Genomic DNA, 27,184 nt, shown 5'->3' with positions numbered 1-27,184 from the left:
AAGCAGGTTCCTTAAATCAATGAGATGGATTTCTTTTATAATGGTGGGGGGAGGTACACTTTCTAAAAATTGTCAGGGTAGTGACATTCCAAGTAGGTTTTTTCTTTATTCTCCAAGTGTTTGGTAATGATAATATATTACTTTAATAATAAAATATCTTGAAAGATTCCATTGAAAACAACAAAATAGACCTTAGGGACTTAGCAGTATCTTGTCTTTCTCTGTCTATCACACTCTCCTACAGACATCTGCATGGATAATTCCCTTAGTGCCATCTAATCTTTGATAGAGCATTGCCTTCCCAATGAGGCCCCATCAAAATAGCATTCTTTTTGCAGTCATTCATATTGCAGTCTCTGGGGAAAGAGAGGTGGCATTAATAGCTGGCACTGTGGCCTTTTCTCTAGATTCAGAGATGCCTGGGGATTTGACCTCTCTACCTCCCTCTTTGTATCAAGAACTCAAGTAATTGATAGGAGTATACCTAAACTTCACCCAAGAGAATTCTGCTGAAGTTACTAGGTAGCAGAACAATCACCAGTATGCATTTTATTGTTGAGACTGTTACTGGTGGGAGTAGCTATAATGGAGAATGAGTGGCAGCTCATGGCATGTCCCTGAAGGGGCTTCTCAACTAGCGAGATATAAGCCTGAGAAGTGGTCCTGCCCACCCAGCATTGTGGATCATTGCCACATGCTCCAGGGATGTAGTGATATGTGGACATTAGAGATGGTTCAGGAGTCAGTCATGAGTTCTGCCCTGCTGTGCGTGCTCTTTGTCACCGCTCCTGTTTCCCTCCTCAAAGCTCAGTAGTACACTTGGTGCTGGGTGAAGCCTCCAAAGCCTCATGAGTGTAACTGTCACCTGGAACCTAAGACCCTGCTGCTAGTAGAGAACAGTAGGCATTATAATTCCAGTCCCTGTACTGAGATCTAATTTTTCTCTTTTCATGGTGCGCTTTTGACATACTATATAATCTGGGTATTTATCAGTTTTATTGGTCATGCTATGCCTTCTCTCGCTAGAAGCTAAGCTTCATGAGGGCAGGGATTTTTGCTTTTTTTTAAACTAATGTATCCACAGCATCTAGAACAGTGCCCAGCACACAGTAGCACTAGGTGCTTAATAAATATTTGCTGAATGAATGAATGAGTGAACAAATGTTTGTGTAGTGGTTCTTCAGTGTCAGGCATAAGACAAGGTAAAGAGAAATCAATAGAATTTTTGCCCTTATATTTCTTTTTTTTTTCATTCAGTCTTACTGAGATATAATTGACATATACCTTATATAAGTTGTACAGTGTAGTGATTTGACTTACATACATCATGCAGTGATGACCATATTAAGATTAGTGAACATCTGTCATCTCATATAGTTACAAAAGTAAAGAAGCAGAATTTTTTTTCCTTGTGATAAGAACTCTTGGGATTTACTCTCAGACAACTTTCATATATAACATAGAGCAGTGCTAACTATATTTATCATGTTATACACTACGTCCCTTGTAGTTATTTATCTTTCGACTGAAAGTTTGTATATTTCGATCACCTTTATTGAATTCCCCCTCCCTCATCCCTGTGCCTTTATATTCCTTACAGCCTAGAATATGAATAAGGTTATTAGGGATTGGCCCTTTACAGAGATCCTTAGGGAGGATCCCAAAGTCAGATCATGAAAGAGGGTGTTGGAGAAATCTGTTTCAAGGGAGGGTTAGATTTTAGCGATGACAGTATGAAAGATACTTTGAGTTTAAGCACTGTATTTACATACATGAAGGGAAACTCTTAGGGGAGATGTTATGTGTTGGGATTGTCCAAAAAGCAGAATCCCCCAAACAAATCATTTACACCAGCGGTTCCCAACCTTTTCGGCACCAAGGTCCAGTTTCATGGAAGACAATTTTTCCACAGGCCAGGGTAGAGATGGGGATAGTTTGGGGATGATTCAAGCATATTACATGTTACATGTAATGTTATTTGTTACATATGCATGTTATTTCTATTATTTATTACTCAGCTTCCCTTCAGATCATCAGGCACTAGATCCCAAAGGTTAGGGACCCCTGATGTACACAGTTTAGTCTTTATTTTTGGCCCAAGGGAGAAGAGCAGGATCCCACCAAACTCAAAGTAGCCTTAAACAAAATTAAGCAGGATTGCTTAACATTCATAGATTACAATGGTAAAACAATGAAGGGATTTTAGTTTTGTTCACACTCCATTATTATCTATGTAGGTAGTATTGTAGTCTTAGAAATTTCAGTAAATGGTCATTGTAACTTGGTCCAGTATAATATCTATTAAGGTGGCAGATATTGAAAATAATAATCCAGTTACATTTAATACATGGCTGGTTACATAATAAGTAGGAAAGATTTCTAGCCATGCACAGATGGGCCTTTGTGTAATTTTAAGATTCCATAGATGAATGTTAATTCATAAAAGAATTCTCACATTTTAAAATATCATCACATCTCCATGCCTATGCTCCTGTTGTTTATTTTTCCTGGAATGCTCATCCCTTCCCTGTCACCTCTTGCAAATTCCTCCTCTGTCCACCAGAATCCAGTTGGAGTCACATTTTCTCTAAGGCTTTTCTTGGCACTGCCTTTCTGCCATGAGTTCTCTCCCTTAAGATTAATTGATTAATTGATTTCTCCTCTGGGTTCCCAAAACATTTATCACGGGGTGTGGGTATTACTTATTTCCCTGAATCTGCATTTCAGGGGAGTCTTATCACCTTTGTTTTTCTGGCTGGCTCAGTCCCTGTCTCGTACAAGTTCAATAAATAGGTACCAAATTTGAAGCATTAGACTCTTTTTTAACCTTGATCACTGATTCATCTAGCAAATATTTAGCAAGAGCCTTTTATATTCCAGGTGCTGTTATGTCTTACAAAGATACTGAGGGGGAAAAAAATAGATGCCCCAGTTTTTGGAAATACAAAACATAGGGTGATAAGAAAAAGTAAGCCATGCATAAAAGTAACTATTTAACATGGTTGAAAGAGTTATTTGGAAAGAGAGGTAGCGTGTGTGTGTGTGTGTGCGTGTGTATGATTACTTCATGCTGGTATTCAAAAATGTCTTCTCATTGACTAAAAAAATATTTTTCCTTGTTAAATCGCTAAAAAGCTGATAGAAAACAATGATTCTTTTGATATCTCACCAATTAGATTAAATTCTCTCCTAAATATCTCTCCCTCACTTTAACTGGGTGTTCTAGTAGGTTATTGGGTTAAAGCAATGCTCAGAGTTTTGCTGTTACTTGCCATACAGTCTACATTTAAAGTAGAGAAAAATTTTTTTGGTGCCTTAAGGTACAAATTTTATGCATTCCCTAGTTTTTAGAAAATAGCTTAAGTGATAAATTCTTTTCATGTTGCTACAAGTTCATTTCTAATTGCCATTGGGGAATTGCCCATAGAAAGCTTTTGACAAAAGTTAAAGATACTGTCATTGAAATGAAAAATCCAAACCATATTTTAACTGAGAATTTTAATAAATTTGGTTACCATAGTTTGTGTGTAAGGCATTTAATTGTATTTAAGCCAATAGTATTAAAAGAAAAAAAAAAAAACAACCCTCAAGATCGACTCTTTTTTCCACATTAAGGCAGAAAATGTTAGTTGTTACTAGTGTGAGTGACTATGGATATTTACTGACGGTCACCAGCATTTTTTCTCTTTTCATTTAGACTTGGATTATCACTTGCATTTATCTTCAACTGCTCCTATTTAATCCTCTCGTCCACACTCAAGGGATCTGCCGCAACCGTGTGACTGATGATGTGAAAGACGTTACAAAATTGGTAAGGAATGCTTCCAATTGCTCTGACTCTTGTACTTTTTGAAAAAGATTTCCTTTTTTTCTTGCCCCAGATTAGTGTCTTTCAGAGTCAGGAGAGAAGTCACTGAGTTATCCTGAAGGGTTTGTAGAGAGCAGGTCAGGAGATAACTTGAGGTCACGGAGCATCTTGTTGGTCAAGCTGGCTGCCACGCCTCGCTTGAGGGACTTTGTTTCCTTGCTGGCCTCTTCTCTGCAGGCAGTGAAGGACACTGGCGAGGCTCTGTCTGCTGATGTGAGCACTAGCTTGCTCCCCATTATCTCGTAGGCGAGCTTCATTTTCCCTCCACACGTCTTCCTGCTCTTCTCTAAGGAGCCTAACAAAAGGAGGTCTGAGCTGCTCATTCTCCCGTTTCCAACCTCTCTAAGACCCCGTTACACCCGGGTGGGTGTTTGCCCCCTCAGTAAACACAGCTGGAGTCGTTTGTTGCCCAAACGTTGACCAGACACATCTCCCACACCCATCCTCTCAGCAAAAGCCGCTTCTCACTAGAGCGCCTTCCTCGCGGCCAGCCTCATGCCAGCTTCTCTCAAGACGCCGACCGCAGAGAGAGGGGTCGTGGCAGCCTCTGAAATGGATTCCTCCCGACCCTCAGGATCCAGCGGCAGTTGTACGTGATCATTGGAGCAGCATTGTTTGCTTTTGGAATGAACACACTTTGAAAAGCTGTTTTGTAAGTTCCTGATTTAAACGAGCCCACTGGCACTCAGTTATTTGAATATTGTTTCGAGAGCAGAGTGATGTGAGAACAGGAACGAAATGAGGGTTGTAGTATGTAAAAAAGAAAGGAAAGTATATTTGTTGAGATATGTATCTTTCCTACTTTGATATGCATTTCCTGGTGTATATGTTGTTATTTGGGGTCATAGCCAAGCTTCAAAACAGAAGTTTAATGCTACAATCTGAGTCTTGCTTAGCTTAGTCTCAATGTAGAATTAAGAATATACGCATACAATGTAGAATTAAGAATATACACATACATGCACACACACACACACCGTGCAGATTTCTTTGGATACCTACAAAGTCCAGGCTTAAAAATATTCTCTGGTGCAGTATCTGAAGGTGTATCTACATGTTTTATTTGAGGGGCTGGTGATCCAAGCACTGTAACATTTGCCTCCTATATGCCCAGCTGGGTTTAAGGATGGGCTGGGGGAAGTACTTTTTTCAAAACATAGATCATGATCCTTTTCCTCAAGTTGCTCGTTAGTTTGTGAGCCAAGGAACTATACTAAGGAGAAAACATTTATATTCAAAATTTGGTATGGGTCAAAGGCCCTAATGAAATGTTTGTTCGATGGATAAAGTATGGATGTTCATCACTGTGCAGCAACTAAATTATCTGTGACGTTCATGAAAGTCACAGGTGTCTGGGCCCCACTGTTTAAACAGGTCTGAGGAAGGGCTCTAGGCATCTACATTTTAAAGATATTCCTTAAAGGAGATTTAAGAACCATTGTTTTAGATGGTTTATGCTGTCAAAGTTTAGAGACCAAAATATTGTGACCTTACTTTAACCTCATTTCTTATTATGGCCAGTTTTATCTACGTTGTATCAGTTCAATTCAGTTGCTCAGTCATGTCTGACTCTTTGCAACCCCTTGGACTGCAGTACTCCAGGCCTCCCAGTCTGTCACCAACTCCTGGAGATTGCTCAAACTCTTGTCCATAGAGTTGGTGATATCATCCAAATATCTCATCCTCTATTGTTCCCTTCTCCTCCTCCATTCAATCTTTATCAGCATCAGGGTCTTTTCTGTGGAGTCAGTTCTTTGCATCCGGTGGCCAAAGTATTGGAGTTTCAGTTTCACCATCAGTCCTTCCAATGAATATTCAGGACTGATTTTCTTTAGGGTTGACTGGTTTGATCATCTTGCAGTCCAAGAGACTCTCAAGAGGCCTCTCCAACACCACAGTTCAAAAGCATCAATTCTTTTTCTTTGACACTCAGCTTTCTTTATGGTCCAACTCTCACATACATACATGATTACCGGAAAAACCATAGCTTTTTCTATGTTGTATGGGTTTACATATATGTTAGATTAATGCGAGTCTCCAAAATAGACTTAAAGTAGGTCACAGCTGGGACATTAACAACTCTTAATGGGGCTATTTGTGGAACCATGGGGCTACAATGAGCAGAGGAGATAGGAATTTGTCCTAGGCATCCAATTTCAAATATGTGAGCAAGGAATCACAGATGGAAGGTGATGGTGTATCTGACCACAGGCTAAGCATGTCCAAAATTAAAATGGCATTTAAGAAAAATTACTTGTAGTCTGTATTTTTTGCTGTTTGAAGAATGCTACTTAATAAGCACCACTTCCTGTGAAATGTCAAACCGATATTTTCACGTGGCATAAGTATTGTAAGCACCTTCCAAGATTTTCCGTTCTTGTCTTTAGCCATCTGCTTATTTTCAGTCTGTTACCTATCAGTTGAAAAATGCAAGAAACTTTGAGAAAGAAATGCCTGGAAAGACATACTTAGTAAAATATTAATATAATTCCTTCCCCAGGGGCAAATGTAAAATCATTAAGCTGAAAAAAAGTCTTTTTTCTCCCTTCCAGCAACTGACTCAGAGGGGAATTTTTTAATTTCAAGAGTTGATCTAAATGAAATTAGTGTGTTTACTCAAGATTATTGGGGGAAAAGTCAAGTTAATAACAAAAAAGGATTTAGAAGATCACTTCTGATTGAATGAAGACCTACTTAATGCACAGCCAGTATTTCATAGAGTAGGAAATTGAAAGATATAAAATAATCCCTGGTCTCAGAGTGGTTATAATCTAGTTTGAGGCTAAGCCATCTCTATGAATATATGAAAGCAGATCACTAATACACAATAACCACATGAAAATGGGTGCTATTTAAAATATTTTCTGGTAAAGTATGGGATCCGACTTGTACTAATTTTTTGGCTAGAATGGATTTTAGCATCTGACAGACATGCTCTTTGACCTTAGATAAGAAATTATCTTTCTAAAGCTGAGTTCTTCCCAATTTTGTGGTGTAGATGGAATAAGAGAATGTGTGTATGTGTGTATATATATATGCACATATATATATACCACAGTTATTGTCACACAATCTCTCTGTGCCTCAGTTTCCTCATCATTATAATAGATTAATGGTACAACAGGGGTTAGCAGTGCCAACCTTCTGGCAGTGGAAAATCATCTCACAGCCTATAGCTGGCCCTCTGCATATAAGGTTCCTCCCTAGCTGTGGTTTTTGCATCCATGGATTCAACAAAGATGGATTGTGTAGTAGTGTAATACTATTGAAAAAAAATAGGAGTATGAGTAGACTCACGAAATTCAAACACGTGTTGTTCAAGGATCTACTGTACTTAACCTCACAGAGTGATTTTAAAGATTAAATAAATTAAAAGGACAGTGCTAGGATCATAGCAAGTGCTTGCTAAATATTATGTTAGTAATTGTAGTACAGGGCCCCCTTGGTGGCTCAGTGGTAAAGAATCTCTCAATGCAAAAGACCCGGATTTGATTCCTGGGTTGGGAAGATCCCCTGGAGGAGAAAATGGCAACCCACTCTAGTATTCTTGCCTGGATAATCCCATGGATGGAGGAGCCTGGTGAGCTACAGTCCAGGGTCACAAAGAGTTGGACACACTTAGCAATGGAGGATAGAATGGTAGTGTGATGGTAGTGATGTTTGTGGGTCATAGGATACTGGAGCTGAATTTAGAGAATTTAGAATTTCATAAATAGGAAAACTGAGATCCATGAGTGCTGAGGTCCAGCTCCTGGTCCCACACCTGTGTTGTCTTCTAGGACAGTGGTTTTCAGACTGGCTTAAGAGACTACCCAGCAGCTCTGCTTTTATTTGTGTTTCTGGTTTTCTAAATAAGACTTGGGTGGAACAAAGAATTGAGCTTCTGGAAAAAATGTTTGCAAATCACATCTCTAAACCGGCGTTTTGTGGAATATTACTTGAGAACCATCCAGTGACAATCTCTGAGGGTCCTTATGAAAAGTTTAGCCATCAGGGCCCTGCCTCAGAAATACTGGATTGCAGTTCATGGAGATGAGATGTAGGAAACTTAATGTGTTAGACTGGCGTCCCAGGTAATAGTCATTTGCATAGGTCAGGACTGCTGAAGTCATAATATTATACTTACAATATGGGGTTGTTTCCATATTTGGAAAGAAGTGGCGTTCCCATCCTTAGCCTAAAACTCATTGATTTCATGAATTCAAACAGGGACATGAGTGACTTTTCAGTTTTATGGCTACAGATAACCACAGCCTCTCTCTGGAGAACAGTGGAGCAAAAAAGCATCTTGAAGTAGGTCAGGCTTACTGGGGTGTTTGATACCAGCTCTGCTGTTATCCAGCTGTTTGACTTTGGACAAGTAAATCTCTGAACCTTTCTGGGATTCAACTTTTGGTTTTGAAAATGAGGAATTAGGACATAATCAGTAGTTCTTAATCTAGAATTCATTAACTTTCAAACTCTTTCCAATGAAATTCCAAATTATGCTTGCTCTGTGCCTTATGTGTTTCTGGTGGTGGTTTATTCACTAAGTTGTGTCCAGCTCTTGCCATCCCATGGACTGTGCCCGCCAGGCTCCTCTGTCCGTGGGATTATCCAGGCAAGAATACTGGAGTGGGTTGTCATTTCCTTCTCCAGGGAATCTTCCCAGCCCAGGAATTGAACCCGAGTCTCCTGCATGGCTGCTGCTGCTAAGTCAATTCAGTCGTGTCCGACTCTGTGCAACCCCATAGATGGCAGCCCACCAGGCTCCCCCATCCCTGGGATTCTCTAGGCAAGAATACTGGAGTGGGTTGCCATTTCCTTCTCCAACTCCTGCACTGCAGGCAGATGATTTACCAACTGAGCTATAAGGGAAGCCCTATGTGCGTTTCTAAGAACATGTATAACTTTTCATCTGCTTCCCAGAGAAGTCTGTAACCCTCCCCCCAAAAAGATAAGAACTAGCAAATTGGATAACTTGGGAGGCCCATTTTAGCCCTGAGATTCTCTTATTCCATAGTCCTACTTCTTCAGATTGTACGTGTTGGAATAATCCAGTTATGCCTTGACTAAAGGAGGTTATATCAGATTAGATTTACTTGCTTTTCAGGCATAACGTTTGTACATTTTACCTGAGAAAAAGAAAGTGGGTTGAAAATACCTTTTTACCCTTTGCTCATTGTAATTTATTCAACTAAAATCATTCCTTCGCCAATGCTGCCAGTTCCGCCTTTGCGGGAGGTGGCAACTTGCACTCTGCCCACAAATCTTAAGTTTGTTTGCTTGGGGTGACTCCCATGTCACAGAAGCGTATTTGTGACTTCACTGTCGTTTTCTTTTTAATTTCTTCTTGGACATTTTGTACTACACCTATAGTCCCCGTGGTTTCCATTTGAAATCCTTCTGGCATGTTTACTCAGCATAATAGTTCATCTATTTACAGAACATTTTGCTTTGTTACTAAAAAATGTTTCAAGACTTGTGTTAAATGGCAAACTCAGACCTACCTAAAGAAAGGGTATTTGGGAAGGGGGTGAATCAAACTTTAAAAATGTGTATCTTTGGGGTGGTTCAACTGCAGCTCTTAATGACTGTGTTGATAAAAAAGGAATCCAAACATTGAAATAGATCAAATTAGTTTTTCCTTCTGTTCTTTCTACTGTTTCCTTCATTTTTGATAATTTTTCTTCGTCTGGGGGAGTTTAATTGAATGTGACTTTGCTGCTTTTTGAAAACATTTTTATCTTTATCTGTTGGGTAATTATTTGTCTTCCTTAAAATGTTTAAGGCAGGTTGCTGTTCTAGCCCCCATCTTGTAAAAGTGGAAACCACTGTCTTTTCAAGGTCAGTCTATAGATCAGTAGGGTAAAGTCAGAAATTTGTGGCTTTCCTGGTCTTGCAGTAGGCAATTATTTTAAACAGATTAATACATGACTCTTACAGTTTGGCATAATAGGAAATTATAAAAATATTCTTAGATAACAAATTTCACACTTCGAGTGGACAGTTTTGAATAGTGCTGAATTTTTATTCTCTTCAAATACAATGTTCTTTGGATAGAATTACCACTGCATTAAAATGGAGGATTGGAGTCTCTGTGTCTTCCCATTTCAAAGTATATCTTCTCTTTAAAAGCAGAGGTCCCCCATAGTTTTGTTTGACCATTGAAGAACAACAGTTTGATAGCTGGATAGTTTTTAAAGTTGATTTTTTTTTAATTTGCAATATTTAGCATTTTACTTTCTGCTCCTGCAGTCAGTAGATTTTTTTTCCCCTCTATTTAAAGCTAAATTTTGGACTTAAACAGTATTCAAAGGACAGAGTATATTAGAAATAATATTTGTAAAAACTGACTAGCTATGTTGCCAAGCATGTCAATCTTATCATAAAGAAAATGTTGTTCTTCCTTTGTAAGATAAACCACTTAGGTACAGTATCTCCTGCTCCTTGACTTTTTTACAGCAGATATTATTGTGTGAACATCCAAGCAACACGCAAAGCACTGTCTGTGGATTCTCTGTTTTAGTCATTGCAGCCCTAGGAGGTAATGATTTTGTCCACCTGTGTATTCTTTACCATCTGGGTCAAAGGGAAGCCTGACTAATGCATCAGTGTATTGATTAGGCAGCTGAAGCCTAGTGATGGTTAGTAACCTGATGATTCTTACCTGGAAGCTGGGAGATGACTAGAAGTATGAACCCATAACTGCTTATCTCTGGAACATAAGAACCCAGTTCATAATTTATGATGTCTTAACATGTCAGTATCAACTGCAGTTTAAGAACAATCATTCTATCCTCTTGAATTGTATTTCCTAGGTAGAAGTCTCCTTACTTTATGATTAGGAAATTATAGATTAGTACTTCTTAACAGGACTCATCATCATAAGGTGTGTTTATGAAGCAGACCAACATTTTTAAATTAATTTTTATTGGAGTATCATTGCTGTACATGTTGAGTTAGTTTCTGCTGTATAGCAAGCTGAATCAGTTATACATATATCCCCTCTTTTTTAGATTTCCTTCTCATTTAGGTCACCACAGAGCATTTAGTAGAGTTCCCTGTGTTAGACGGTAGAGACCAAATGTTTTTAATCTCTTTTATTTGAAGGAGACAAGGATCATCTAAACTTATTTAGGTATTGTTCACTGAGAAAAGATGACCCAGAAAGTCTTGTGAGTTGTCATGTTAATTTCTTCTAAATCACTGACTGAGTTATTATTTAAAAAACAAAAAAGCAATTGACCCGGTGAGATTTTTAGTCAGTATTAACAAGAAATGGCTTATATGGGGAAATAAAAAGGCAAAAAGCCTTGTTCTGTTATTTCTGAGGACTGAACAACCAGTGTTACACTAAGCTGTGGCATGGGAGGAAACTGAGATATTACTGGGATATTTTAAGTACAAGCATAGAAGGCTTTTTTTGCTCTAAGAATCAGCAGTGATTCTTAAACTTCTCTGCGTCATAGAGACTTTGATAACTGGACTCTTTTCCTCAGAAAGGTCAACTATGTGTGCACTGTTTTATGTAGGCTCAAGGGAATCATGAGTTACTATCATTGCATTTTGATTCTTATCAACATCTTGGCAGACACAACTGAGACAAGTATCTCACTGAGGATGTCCAAAAAGCCACTGATTTCACAAGACTGAGAGACCTCAATGATGTTTGGATCTTGAGATCCAAAGCTTTTAGATCAGTGATCTAGAGAGGGAGTTAAATGTTCTGACTTTGAGTTCTTTTTCTCCCGAGTCCAAATACCTACCGGGCATGGTAAGCAGCCAATGACTGGCTTGCAAATACTTTTTTGGCCAAGTTTCCAGCATTTCCACATGCTATTATAGCCACGGTAACTTACCCACGTCCAAGGTAAGAGAAACCCAAGTAAGACGGTAGGTGTTGCAAGAAGGCATCAGAGGGCAGACACACTGAAACCATAACCACAGAAAACTAGTCAATCTAATCACATGGACCACAGCCTTGTCTAAGTCAGTGAAACTAAGCCATGCCCTGTGGGGCCACACAAGACGGGCGGGTCATGGTGGAGAGGTCTGACAGTATGTGGTCCACGGGAGAAGGGAATGGCAAACCACTTCAGTATTCTTGCCTTGAGAATCCCATGAACAGTATGAAAAGGCAAAATGATAGGATACTGAAAAAGGAACTCCCCAGGTCAGTAGCTTCCCAATATGCTACTGGAGATCAGTGGAGAAATAACTCCAGAAAGAATGAAGGGACGGAGCCAAAGCAAAAACAATACCCAGTTGTGGATGTGACTGGTGATAGAAGCAAGGTCCAGTGCTGTAAAGAGCAATATTGCATAGGAACCTGGAATGTTAGGTCCATGAATCAAGGTAAGTTGGAAGTGGTCAAACAGGAGATGGCAAGAGTGAATGTCGACATTCTAGGAATCAGTGAACGAAAATGGACTGGAATGGGTGAATTTAACTCAGATGACCATTATATCTACTACTGTGGCCAGGAATCCCTCAGAAGAAATGGAGTAGCCATCATGGTCAACAGAAGAGTCCAAAATGCAGTACTTGGATGCAATCTCAAAAACAACAGAATGATCTCTGTTCGTTTCTAAGATAAACCATTCAATATCACAGCAATCCAAGTCTATGCCACAACCAGTAATGCTGAAAAAGCTGAAGTTGAACGGTTCTATGAAGACCTACAAGACCTTTTAGAACTAACACCCAAAAAAGATGTCTTTTTCATCATTGGGGACTGGAATGCCAAAGTAGGAAGTCAAGAAACCCCTGGAGTAACAGGCAAATTTGGCCTTGGAATGCGTAACGAAGCAGGGCAAAGCTAGTAGAGTTTTGCCAAGAGAACACACTATTCATAGCAAACATCCTCTTCCAACAACACAAGAGAAGACTCTACACATGGACATCACCAGATGGTCAACACCGAAATCAGACTGATTATATTTTTTGCAGCCAAAGATGGAGAAGCTGTATACAGTCAGCAAAAACAAGACTGGGAGCTGACTGTGGCTCAGATCATGAGATCCTTATTGCCAAATTCAGACTTAAATTGAAGAAAGTAGGGAAAACCAATAGACCATTCAGGTATGCCCTAAATCAAATCCCTTATGATTATACAGTGGAAGTGAGAAATAGATTTAAGGGACTAGATCTGATAGAGTAACTTTTGAACTATGGACTGAGGTTCGTGACATTGTGCAGGAGACAGGTCAAGACCATCCCCATGGAAAAGAAATGCAAAAAAGCAAAATGGCTGTCTGGGGAGGCCTTACAAATAGCTGTGAAAAGAAAAGAAGTGAAAAGCAAAGGAGAAAAAGCAAGATATAAGCATCTGAATGCAGAGTTCCAAAGAATAGAAAGGAGAGATAAGAAAGCCTTCCTCAGTGATCAATGCAAAGAAATAGAGGAAAACAACAGAATGGGGAAGACTAGAGCTCTCTTCAAGAAAATTAGAGATACCAAGGAAACATTTCTTGCAAAGATGGGCTCAATAAAGGACGGAAATGGTATGGACCTAACGGAAGCAGAAGATATTAAGTAGAGGTGGCAAGAATACACAGAAGAACTGTACAAAAAAGATCTTCATGACCAAGATAATCATGATGGTATGATCACTCACCTAGAGCCAGACATCCTGGAATGTGAAGTCAAGTGGGCCTTAGAAAGCATCACTACAAACAAAGCTAGTGGAGGTGTGATGGACTTCCAGTTGAGCTATTTCAAATCCTGAAAGATGATGTTGTGAACGTGTTGCACTCAATATGCCAGCAAATTTGGGAAATACCAGTGGCCACAGGACTGGAAAAGGTCAGTCTTCATTCCAATTCCAAAGAAAGGCAATGCCAAAGAATGCTCAAACTACTGCAGAATTTCACTCATCTTACACACTAGTAAAGTAATGCTCAAAATTCTCCAAGCCAGGCTTCAGCAATACGTGAACTGTGAACTTCCAGATATTCAAGCTGGTTTTAGAAAAGGCAGACGAACCAGAGATCAAAATGCCAACATCCGCTGGATCATGGAAAAAACAAGAGTGTTCCAGAAAAACATCTATTTCTGCTTTATTGACTATGCCAAAGCCTTTGACTATTTGGATCATAATAAACTGTGGAAAATTCTGAGAGAGAAGGGAATACCAGACCACCTGACCTGCTTCTTGAGAAACCTTTATGCAGGTTAGGAAGCAACAGTTAGAACTGGACATGGAACAACAGATTGGTTCCAAATAGGAAAAGGAGTACGTCAAGGCTGTATATTGTCACCCTGCTTATTTAACTTCTATGCAGAGTACATCATGAGAAACGCTGGGCTGGAGGAAGCACAAGCTGGGATCAAGATTGCCGGGAGAAATATCAATAACCTCAGATATGCAGATGACACCACCCTTATGGCAGAAAGTGAAGAGGAACTAAAAAGCCTCTTGATGAAAGTGAAAAAGGATAGTGAAAAAATTGGCTTAAAGCTCAACATTCAGAAAACGAAGATCATGGCATCTGGTCCCATCACTTCATGGGAAATAGATGAGGAAACAGTGGAAAGAGTATCAGACTTTATTTTGGGGGGGCTCCAAAATCACTACAGATGGTGACTGCAGCCATGAAATTAAAAGACGCTTACTCCTTGGAAGGAAAGTTATGACCAACCTAGATAGTATATTGAAAAGCAGAGACATTACTTTGCCAACAAAGGTCTGTCTAGTCAAGGCTACGGTTTTTCCAGTGGTCGTGTATGGATTTGAGAGTTGGACTGTGAAGAAAGCTGAGCGCCGAAGAATTGATGCTTTTGAACTGTGGTGTTGGAGAAGACTCTTGAGAGTCCCTTGGACTGCAAGGAGATCCAACCAGTCCATTCTGAAGGAGATTAGCCCTGGTGTTTCTTGGAAGGAATGATGCTAAAGCTGAAACTCCAGTACTTTGGCCACCTCATGTGAAGAGTTGACTCATTGGAAAAGACGCTGGGGAGGGATTGGGGGCAGGAGGAGAAGGGGACGACAGAGAATGAGATGGCTGGATGGCATCACGAACTCGATGGACGTGAGTCTGAGTGAACTCTGGGAGTTGGTGATGGACAAGGAGGCCTGGCATGTTGCGATTCATCAGGTCGCAAAGGATTGGACACGACTGAGCGACTGAACTGAACTGATTCTCTTATGCACTTTCCCCCTAGTATCACTGAGTATGATTAATCCTTAAGATATCCAAAAAAATGAAAAGATAACAAGTGAGCCTGTCTAGTAATAGAGTGAAAGTGTTAGTTTCTCAGTTGTGTCCGACCCTTTGCAACCCAGTGGACTATAGCCTGCCAAGCTCTCTGTCCATGGGAGTCTCCAAGCCAGAATGCTGGAGTGTGTTGCCATTGCCTTCTTTAGGGGATCTTCCCTATCCAGGGACTGAACACAGATCTCCCATATCCCAGGCAGATTCTTTAGCATCTGAGCCACCTGGGAAGCCCATCATATCACAAAATGACTTGTTTTGGAAGTTTTATGCATTTTCTAATCTGGTACAGTATTTAAATCCTCACACTCCAAACTGTTTCTTTCATTGAAATAATTTGAGCTTTGATAAATTTTCCATCGATTAGGTTCTATTTCTTTTTAATTTTTGCCCTGAACTTATTTTACTAGGACAGTTAGGTTTTCAAAATCTGTAGCCGTATCCACATAACCTTACCAGTAGGATGCTTCCTTGGAATCTAAAGCACGTCTCTGGTTTTTCAGCTTCTAATCTCTGTAGAAATATTTAATGCGTGTTCAGTACTCTCCCACTGGTCTTCTAAACTGCCCTGGTCTGTCTTCTCTCTTTGCTTCAGTGCATACTTCCAAACTGTTGCTGCTGCTGCTAAGTCGCTTCATTCGTGTCCAACTCTGTGCGACCCCGTAGGTGGCAGCCCACCAGGTTCCTCCATCCATGGGATTCTCCAGGCAAGAGTACTTCCAAACTAACCTTCCTAAATTGACTGTCATGTTTTCTTCCTGCTTAAACACATTCAGTGTAACACCACTGCTTACACAAGGAAGTTATATCCAACTGAATTCTTAGTAATTTTCTCCTTCAACTTCTTCATCTTACAGATGAGGGGTAGAGATTCCACAGGAAGGAAGCAATGTGCCTAAGACAAGAGTGACTTGTAGGGCTCTAGTGGTGGAACTGGTTCCGCTGAACCTTGCTGCTTCCCACTTGGCCTCCGTGGCCCAACATTCAGGTCCCTCACTGATGTGGGTCTCCTGGTATATTTCTTACCTCCTACCAGCTAGACCCCGAATGATCTGTCCCTGGTCTACCATGTCTTTGTCTTTGCAGATGTCCCTCTCCCTTGCAATTATTAAGAACTTGTTCACACACAACACTAAATAAGTATTTTAAACAAGTTACATTATCCTTGTATAGTCTTAATAAATCCACCAGCTCAGTTCTGTGATTCCCATTTTATCTATGTGGAAATTGAGGCTAAAGAAGATTTGGTAACTTGCCCAAGATCACTGAATTAGCACGTGGCAGGACCTGGATCCGGCCTGAGCAGTGTGTCCCCAGGACCTGTGCTGTGAGTCCGTTGTCAAAGTAACTGCCTCGAAGGAACAGCTTATCTTCCTAGTTCCAAGCCAAAGGCTCCCTCTACTCTATCAAATTTCTGCAGTGCTTACCATGCATAAGAGAAACAGAATTTATCACAAGGTTATCTGTGCTTTTTGGATGCTATTCAACATACTATGAATGTTTATAAAGTAAAATAATAATTCATGAAGTGGCCATAAAAAATATACAACTTGACTTCCTAATTTCTCTTCCAAATGTGATTGGAAATGAACCAGTGCATTCCAAGAAAGTAATAATGTGGAGGCTGATCGACAGATGACTGCTGAGACCAGCACAAATCCCAGAGCCGGGATTTGTGTGCTCACTCGCACTGTGTACTCATGTCTGTGACCCCGAGATGCCAGTTAACCCCTCTGAGCCTCCATGTGTTGATCGGTAAAATAGACCCAATAATATGTATCTTGGTTGTGGCAGAGACTGTGTACCAAAACCTTTTAAAATTTTAAAACATTTTTCAAAAATAGTATTCCTTTTCAGCTCCCTTAGAAACTAAATATCAATAAATCAGTTTAAGACAGAAGTTATTATGATATATTGCCACCTCCCCCCACCCCCCCAACCAAGTGGTAAGGTTTCTTTGACTTCTTTGCAGCAGTTTTTACATGTCAATTACTAATAAAACAGAATTGGCCAGCATATCTTTTACATTTTCTCTGCTCTCTTGGTACATACTTAGATCATAAGTTTTCTGAATACTAATTTGGTCAGTTCTATATACATACTTAGATCATAAGTTTTCTGAATACTAATTTGGTCAGTTCTATATTTATTTTCCGATAATATTAACTGTGCTTAAGGAAGGGGGCTAGATTGTCAAGCACCTGTGTTCAGAACACCCACCATTTCGTGCCATGCTTCCCCATCTGGAATGGCTTTCACTTACCTGGTTGGTTCGTAACAAAACAGAATGGTGCTGCTCATTCTGATTCCAGCTTTTATACCTGTGAAGCTGTTAGCTCTGTTTTCCACCAGGGCTTCCATAAAATGATGAGGTCCGTCTGCTTTTCAAATATGGGGGTGAAGATCCACAAGACAAAAGAAATCCTGGAAGCATGGTGGGAAGTTTGACCAAGAGAAAGAACGTTAATGTTGAAAAGTCACCCTGAACTTAAAGAATGCCACCTCCTGTGGCAGTGCAGATGTGTTCTCAGTAAGCAGTGCAGACTTGACTGTTTTCTTGGGGGTGGCACGAGGAGGGATGTTTGTGAGCCTCACAAGTGGGAAAAATCTAGCACAGTGTGCAGAGAGTAGATGGGTGACCATGTGTAGTTGAGCTGAGAGGTAACGGAGGTGTGGCTGTCAGAGACCTGAGCTCTAGTCCAGGCTTAACAGGTAGTAGTCATGTGACCTCAGTCAAATTATTTGACCTCTTTGAGTCTTAAGTTCTTCATTCATCAATTTAGCAATACTATGTGAAAGTGATTCTGAGGGTTGGATGCGATCACACAACGTAAGCCCATAATGAACACAGTGCTAGAACATGGTAAGTATTTGGTAAGTGTTAGGCTGGAGGCTGAGATGAGTGTGAGGTGGTTCCATGGGACGTTGGATGGTAGCACGGATAATGGGATCACCTACTGCCTTGGCACCCCTCTGACTGCATATGCCTTTACCTAGATTCTTTTCTCAGCAAATTGTTCTCAAATTCTAGAAGCTATTGGCAAAGCCAAGATGAAACATAAGGGCTGTGTTCTGGGAGTCTTGTCAGAGATGAACTAGTCTGAAAATATGTACCAGGTTCTAGCTCACGATGGAGAATAGTGATGATTTTAGAAATAGGGTAAAGCGGAAAATGAGTCTGCCAGAGCAGGTAGACCCACTGAAGATATAATAGAGCAAAACCACTTTTTTGCGTTGTCTATTGTTTTAAGACCCAGCGGGCTAAGTCAATTTGTACATAAAATAAATTGGCCATATTCTACAGAAGGAAATTTTAACTGTCCTAGAAGGGTGAGATGTCAGAGCTGGTGATACGTAGAAAAGGAGACAAGTGAACCGAAAACTCTGTAACTTGCTAGAACTTGTGCCTTGGAAGTCAGTTTCCAGTATAGCTCTCAGTAAATATGGATTGTTTATGATGCTTGGCACACTCATCTAAATTCTTAAATTGACTCTTAGACACAGGTACTTTTTCTTTTTTTTTTTTTAAATTGGAGGACAACTGCTTTACGATGTTGTGCTGGTTTCTGCCTTACAAAAGTGTGAATCAGCCATATATGTGCTTATATTCCCCCTTCCCAGTCTCACCCCCATCCCCACTCTGTGATAGGTCATCACAGAGCACCAAATTGAGCTCCCTGTTATACGGAAGTTTCCCACTAGCTAGCTATTTTATACATGGTAGTGTATATAGGACATGGATACTTTTATCTCCACTTTACAGATGAGAGAAACCAAAGTAGAGTTTAGATTTTTTTTTAAATTCCCTGGTTCTAAATCAGGTGCTTGTTCAACTTATGCCACAATGACTGATGGAAATGGGTTAGATATTTTTTGAAAGTCTTTAAGAGAAGCTAGTTAAACATTTGAGGCATCTCAAACGTTCAGTCCCAGGCAAGTAGGTTACGTTATATCACAAAACTGAATCTTTCTAAATTAATTAACTGATAAAGCACATGCAGCTTATAAGTATCATTGTTCTTTTGAAACTTAACACTTTTTTTTCTAGGATTAACATAGAACAGTAGTTCTCTAACTTGAGCACACATCAGAATCACCTGGAGGACTTGTTTAGTAAGATTCACTAGGTCTGGTGTGGTCCGAGGCTTTGCATTTCTAACAGGTTCCCTGGGGCCGTTGATGCATCACTTGGAGAACCACTTAAGAGAAAAATACACCGTGTTACTGATCCTTCGGAGGAATAAATAGGAAAATAGTCCTGAAGGGAAATTCCAAGACCACAGATGGAAGCTGAAATTCAAATCATGTTTCCAAACTCAGTAGATTATAGTTAGCCACCCATAACTGAATTTGGAGTGCAAAAAGATTTGTATTATTACTTCATTTCTGGAGAGTGCTTTTGATTGCAAAGGGAAATCAAGAATGAAAGATCACTATGTATGTAAATGTTGAAAATCAGTGGTAATTTAAAAGCAAACTAGGTTTGCAGGTGTTTTTCTCTAAACCACTAAAAACAATATGATTAACTGATGTGTATGGATTTTCTTACAGATTTTTTTTTTCTCTTTTGGTCTCTGTAGGTGGCAAATCTTCCAAAAGACTATATGATAACCCTCAAATATGTCCCCGGGATGGACGTTTTGGTATGTAAACTGTACATTTCTGGGTTTCATTGTGGTAGCTGACAAAAGAAACGGGGTCATTCATATTGAGATAGGAAACTATCTGCCATTTAAGAGTTTGCTAATTGTCAGAATTTGAAGAAGGTATCTTTGGAATTTGACTTGTATATTTATATTTTTTCCTCAGGCAACTGCTAAATTTTGGTTTGGTTTGAACATTTCAGCATGTGTCTCCCCCCTATACTCCCAAAGCACAGACGATCACCTTCTTTATAGCTAGCCACTGATTTCTCTTTTTCTTTCAGCCTTCCTCCAACAAAGGCTCAAGTGTAAAATTATGTAAATTACTTTCATACCTGAAAAGGTCCTATAAAGTCTCCTATTTAATTTGAGAACATAAAATGTTTTATCTCTGAATTTATTTGCAGTGTGATTGATTCTTCAAAATTTGCAATAAAAATGTAGCTATGATTGTAGGTACGCTTTTATGACTGTAACCAAGAATTTTCATTGATTTTCTAATTACGTAGTGTTAGTATTAAGTCATGAAGAAATATTTCACAGATAGGGACTAATGTAATGACTGTGGACCCGTCACATAACGTCAGATGTTACCATTTTGCAATATTTGTTTCAACTGTATTTTTTAATTGGAGTATAATTGCTTTACAATGTTGTTTCTGCTGTACAATGAAGTGAATCAGCCATGCGTATACATATATTCCTTCTCTCTTTGGACTTCTGTCCCACCTACCTCCACCCCACCCATCTAGGTCATCACAGAGCACCAAGCTGAGCTTCTTGTGCTTTTATCTATAAATAGCAGGTTCCCACTAGCTATCTGTTTTACATATGGTAGTGTATATATGTCAATCCTAATCTCCCAATTCATCCTACCCTTTCCCCCATCCCTCTCTTTCCCCTCATGTCTGCAAGTCCAGTCTCTACCTCTGCCTCTCTATTCTTGCCCTGGAAATAGGTTTCAAATGTACTTTTTAATAGTGAATCATGATAAATTAAAGCCCCGTATATACCTCTCTCCTATACCCTTAAGTACCATTTTTTCTCTTAGGGAGAGCTTATCTCTTAGGAATAAGTATTCTGAGCTGGAGTTTCTCATTCCAATGCATGTTTTCAGGGCTTGACATGAGGGTACCATCCCCTCGGAGTTGTGTTGAGTGTAACCCCACAGTAGCCCTACTCTTTCTTATACTTTGATAGCAAACTCTACATCCATATATATATATGATACCATGTTTTGCATATTTTCATATTTTATGTTGAGACCATTATAATGCATATATGACTTTACAACTTGCTGATATTTTGCAAAATGCTTTTGACACATAATATGTTCCATGTTGATTCACTTTACTGTATTGTGTTCCTTTGAATTAATTTAAAAGCACTTGGGTTACTCTCTGCTCTGCAAATTGACATCTTTCTGTAACACCCAAAATACTTATTACACATTGACCTCTTGCAAGTTGACTTTGAGTCTTTTCTGTGGACACATCCATCAAAATTATTACCTGTTCAAGTGTGTTAATAAGCATGTCACTAAATTGTTGTTGTTCAGTTGCCAAATCGTGTCCAATTCTTTGCAAGCCCATGGACTGTAGCACACCAGGCTTCCTGTCCCTCACCACCTCCCAGAGTTTGCCCAAGTTCACCACTGAATTGGTGATGCCATCCAACCATCTCATCCTCAGTCACCCTCTTCTCCTTCTGCCTTCAATCTTTCCTAGCATCAGTGTCTTTTCTAATGAGTCAGCTCTACCATCAAGTGGCCAAAGTATTGGAACTTCGACATCAGTCCTTCCAAAGAGTATTCAGGGTTGATTTCTTTTAAGATTGACTGGTTTGATCTCCTTGCAGTCCAAGGGACTCTAAAGAGTCTTCTTCAGCACCGCAGTCAAAAGCATCAATTCTTCAGCACTCTGCCTTCTTCATTATCCAGCTCTCACATCTGTATGTGACTACTGGAAAGACCATGTGAAAATGAAAATCTCGTGGTTTGTCTGACTCTTTGCAACTCCAGGGACTGTAGCCTGCCAGGCTCCTCTGTCCGTGGAATTTACCAGGCCAGAATACTGGAGTGGGTAGCTGTTCCCTTCTCGAGGAGATCTTCCCAACCCAGGAATCAAACCAGGGTCTCCTGCATTGCAGGTGGATTCTTTACCAGCTGAGCTACCAGGGAAGCCCTAGACTTCACTATATGGACCTTTGTCAGCAAAGTGATGTCTTTGCTTTTTAACACTCTGTTGAGGTTTGTCATGGCTTTCCTGCTAAGAAGCAATCGTCTTCTAATTTCATGACTGCAGACACCATCCACAGTGCTTTTAGAGCCCAAGAAGAGGAAATCTGTCACTGCTTCCACCTCTTCCCTTTCTATTTGCCATGAAGTGATGGGGCTGATGCCATTATCTTAGTTTTTTTTTTTTAATATTGAGTTTTAAGCCAGCTTTTTCACTCTCCTCTTTCACCCTCATCAAGAGGCTCTTTAGTTCCTGTTCGCTTTCTGCCATTAGAGTGGTATCATCCACGTATCTGAGGTTGTTAACATTTCTCATGGCAGTCTTGATTCCAGCTTGTAACTCATCCAGACTGGCATTTCACGTGATGTGCTCTGCGTATAAGTTAAATAAGCACATCACTAAGTGCTTGTGCTTAAAAAGTCTTCCAAACTTTGTATGGTTGTCATTTCAAGAGCATTCTCTTGAAAGGCATATTTCTTTTCATTAGTCCTTGCTAAAATCTTTACTATCTACTAAATTCCTTAGAACTCCTTAGAACATGTACCTTGTTGTTGAACCATGTACCTCTTTGTTGACCTAGCAAGCCTAGGTCAGTGTCTGTCCTAATAGTAATGTAAATTTTATAGCAGCCTGAACCTTAATTAATCTAATCATCTGCTCACTCAGCAAGTATTTGTTTAGGGAAAACTAGCAACATTCAGAAAATTAAGATCATGGCATCTGGTCCCATCACTTCATGGAAAATAGATGGGGAAACAGTGGAAACAGTGTCAGACTTTATTTTTTGGGGCTCCAAAATCACTGCCGATAGTGATTGCAGCCATGAAATTAAAAGATGCTTTCTCCTTGGAAGGAAAGTTATGACCAAACTAGATAGCATATTCAAAAGCAGAGACATTATTACTTCACCAACAAAGGTCTGTCTAGTCAAGGCTATGGTTTTTCCTGTGGTCATGTATGGATGTGAGAGTTGGACTGTGAAGAAAGCTGAGTGCCAAAGAATTGGTGCTTTTGAACTGTGTTGTTGGAGAAGACTCTTGAGAGTCCCTTGGACTGCAAGGAGATCCAACCATTCCATTCTAAAGGAGATCAGTACTGGGTGTTCTTTGGAAGGACTGATGCTAAAGCGGAAACTCCAGTACTTTGGCCACCTCATGCGAAGAGTTGACTCATTGGAAAAGACTCTGATGCTGGGAGGGATTGGGGGCAGGAGGAAAAGGGGGTGACAGAGGATGAGATGGCTGGATGGCATCACCGACTTGATGGACGTGAGTTTGAGTGAACTCCGATAGTTGGTGATGGACAGGGAGGCCTGGCATGCTGTGATTCATGGGGTCGCAAAGAGTCGGACACGACTGAGTGACTGAACTGAACTGATGGAGCGAGCACTTTATGAGACACTTGAAGAAACAAACAAACATCCATCAATTAACCTTACGTTCAAAAACTAGTAATTATGAGGTTGGGTGTAGCTGGCCTTTTTATAATGCTTTTCTATTTGAAAAATGACTTCACATTTTTATCTCCTTGGATGGTTAGAAAAATAGGCAAGCAGGATGGCTACTGTGATTCTTATTATACAAATGACACCCTGAGCTTTGTAAACCAGAAGCATTTTGACCAAGGTTAAACAATTAGAAAGTGATAGTCTTAAAAAGAAATCCTAGGTCATCTGACTCTTAACCCTTCATGTGGTAATCTATTAATAGCAAGGCAAAGAGTTCTCCGTGAAGCATCTAAGTAATAAAGACATACCCTGTTCCTGACTATAGAAACACTTACGCTGGGATTGCCAAATTCATTTAAAGAAATCATGCAACTCTTTGAAAAACAATGTGTTAAACTGAAAATAGCAAAATAGATTCTTCTGTGCTGGTGTAATCATAGATTGTGCTGAATCATAAATTTCAGTATTGGCTGGTGCTAATAACAGCTAAACTTATAAAAATTAAATGGATTCATTGCCACCTATTTTTTCCGCCTTGTTTCTGTAATTGAGAAAAGTCCACTATTATTTGGTCTTGGCACACCGTCCTGGCACAATTGGAGGAACTCTGTTCTTGGCTACCACAGTTGGCAAGAAAAACAAACCCGAACACAGGGGTTCGTATGCTTTGTTTTACCTTCATTTAAAAATGTTAGTTTCTTCTAAGACCAGAGGAGTTTCCCAGTGGAGAGGCTCTGGCTTATTTGTCAGTGGTTGGAGTCCAGGCAGCCTTATCTTTTGTCTTTAAACAATACAGGGTGGAGTGGGAGCCAGAATGGGTAGCAGAAATATTCTCTGGGGCCAAACCAATAAAATTCTGCTGGAGGCACTGGGCAGAAAAAAGCTCTAGAATAGAATACTTTTTTTTGTTGTTTTGTTTTGTTTTAAAAATCAACTAAATACTCCTGAAAAGGGGAGATTACTTTTCTAAGTGCCTTTTTAGAAAATTACCCAGCAGATTGTCTCTCACAAATAGCCGGGTATGATCCACTGGTTGGTATTTAAATCTAACGATAATTACCAATTTTAGTTTAAATTCTTTGAAACTATAATATTGTCAGACTTAGGATTTCCTTTAAATTCTTAGCCTAAAAATCCTAAATGTTTCTTATCCTTTTCATTTACTAGTCATGTAGAAAGAACAGAAATTGAGTTGCTGAATCTGCAGTCATTCTGACCTCTCTAAAATGATATAAACTATGAGTTGCTTGTGGTATTGGCATAATAAAGTTAATCTGCTTTTAGTTAAATTACATACTTACCACTTTTTATCTAACTTTTTAGTTGAAATACTTTTGAATTTATAGATTATAAGAATATTCACCCATATACCTTTTAATATAGATTCAATTGTTTTTAACACTTTGCTTCATTTGCTTTATAAATTCTTGCTTTCTGTATGCACATATCTAAACCCCTTGAGTAAGTTGTATACAAAATGACTGTTTACCCCTAAATACTTAAGTGTGTGTTTCCTAAGTATTTTCTCTTACATAACCACAGTTGTCCACTTGAATAAATTTAGCAGTAACTAAAATACTTCCATCTGTTGGCTGTATTTCAATGTTACCAAATTTTTCTGGCATGTTTTTCTTCTGGTACAAGATCTAATCTATTATCATGATTTGCATTTTGATACTATGTATGATCGGCAGAATAATAGTCCCCCAAAGATGTCTCATGCTGTGACTATATTACCTTTCATGGCAAAGAGTCTTTGCAGGTTTAATTAAGGATCTGAGGATGGGTAGGGTATCCTGGGAATATCCAGGTGGACCCAATCTAATAACATAAATCCTTATGAGAGGGAGTTTAGGAACCAGAGAGAAGGTGTTACACCACTGGCTTGGAAGATGAAGGGGCCACAAGCCAAGGAATGTGGGCGATCCCCGAAAGCTAGAAAAGACAGGGAAGGGGATTCTTCTGTAGAGCCTCTAGAGGAAACACCATGTAATCTGTCGTCACTTTGATTTCAGCCTGTTGTTGTTGTTCAGTCACTCAGTCCTGTCTGACTCTTTGCAACTCCATGGACTGCAGCATGCCAGGCCTCCCTGTTTTTTACCATCTCCTGGAGTTGCTCAAATCCATGTCCATTGAGTCAGTGACGCCATCCAACCATCTTGTCAGAATACACATCCCAAGGTGTGATGCTACATTAAGGAATGATGTGTCCTCTGGTTATCATTCCCAGAGGCACAGTGTCCATCTTCTTCCCATGGTGCTGCTTGTTTTAATCTCCTGGTTCAGGTGTCCCACTATTCCTCTGTATTTACTCGAAGATTACTAAGCAGCAATCTTTGGGAAGATACCTGAAGACCATGTATATTTCTTCATCAAATTTTCTCTTATAGATTGATTTTTACATGAACCAGTCTTTACTGTCATGTCAGTTTTTATTTTTTTTTAAGTCAAGGTTAAGCAAAGAAGTCATTGGCAATACATAATGTTATTCTAAAAATATGGATCCCAGCCATCTCCCCTTTGCAGCACCCTTCCTCCCTTCTGGACGATTTCACTTTCTCAACTATTCGTACCTTTTTTTGCTGGTCGGCCCCCTCTGGGTCTTCTCACATCTCCCTCACCAGTCAAGGGATTTATTACTTGATATTTCAACTCTTCTTTAAAAGACAGTGGTTCTTCAAAGCAAATACACCTGGTCATTTTATCCCTCCTCTTCATATACTTCGAATGGTTGCTTTTAGGAAAAGAAGCTCCTTAAACATGGCCTCCAAGACTCTGGTGATCTGGCACCTTTCCAGATTCTTCTTCAGTCCTGCAGCCTCACATGTTCCCTGCTGCCCTGTTCCTTTCCTGCAAGTCTTTCTCTGAACCTAGTGTGCTGGTCAATCCTTTTCTTTAGATAACTCCTCTTTCATTTTCTTTTTTATTTCTTCTATGATTTTTCTTAAAAAAAAAATTTTTTTTAAATTGAAGTATAGTTGATTATTTCCAGGAGATAGAGGACAGGGAAGCCTGGTGTGCTGCAGTCCATGGGGTTGCAAAGGGTAGAACACGACTTAGTAACTGAACAACGGTAGTTGATTTATAAATGTTGTGTCAGTCTCTGCTGTATAGCAAAATGACTCAGTTTTATATATATATATATATATATATATATATACATTCTTTAATATGTTTTTCCATTATGGCTGATCGAGAATATTGGATATAGTTCTCTGTGCTATACAATAGGACCTCGTTGTTTATCCATTTTACATGTAATAATTTGCATCTACCAACCCCATATTCCCTCCCCATTTCCTGGCAACCACAAGTCTGATCACTAGGCCTGTGAGTCTGTTTCTGTTTCTGTTTCGTAGACAGGTTCACTTGTGCTGTATTTTAGATTCCATATATAAGTGATGTCATGATACTTGCCTTTCTCTTTCTCACTTCACTTGGTGTGAAGTTCCATCCATGTAGCTGCAAACGGCACTATTTTGCTCTTTTTTATGACTTAGTAGTATTCCGTTGTGTCTATGTACCACATCTTCTTTATCCATTCCTCTGTTGATGGAGATTTAGGTTGTTTCCCTGTTTGGGCTATTGTAAATAGTGCTGCTATGAACATAGGGGTGCATGTATCTTTTTGAATTGTAGTTTTGCCCAGGTATATGCCCAGGAGTGGGATTGCTAAAGATCATACGGTAGCTCGATTTTTAGTTTTTTGAGGAACCTCCATACTGTTTTCTGCAGAGGCTGCACCAATTTACATTCCCACCAACAGCATAGGAGACTTTCCTTCACTCTGCACC

The 27,184-nt window shown here is 39.6% G+C and overlaps 1 protein-coding gene across 1 annotated transcript in view; it reads left to right on the top strand.

Moving 5' to 3' along the window:
- KITLG (KIT ligand) overlaps window positions 1–27,184 on the top strand; it is a 117,584-nt gene that overhangs the window by 62,700 nt on the left and 27,700 nt on the right. Inside the window, exons 7-8 of the mRNA XM_068971408.1 lie at window positions 3,698–3,811; window positions 19,644–19,706. Coding sequence (XP_068827509.1) covers window positions 3,698–3,811; window positions 19,644–19,706 — 177 coding nt within the window. The remainder of the gene's footprint in view (window positions 1–3,697; window positions 3,812–19,643; window positions 19,707–27,184) is intronic.

This window comes from Capricornis sumatraensis, chromosome 4, assembly GCF_032405125.1.
Source record: "Capricornis sumatraensis isolate serow.1 chromosome 4, serow.2, whole genome shotgun sequence".
NCBI classification, from domain to species: Eukaryota; Metazoa; Chordata; class Mammalia; order Artiodactyla; family Bovidae; genus Capricornis; species Capricornis sumatraensis.
This window is presented reverse-complemented; position numbering and strand designations above follow the sequence as displayed.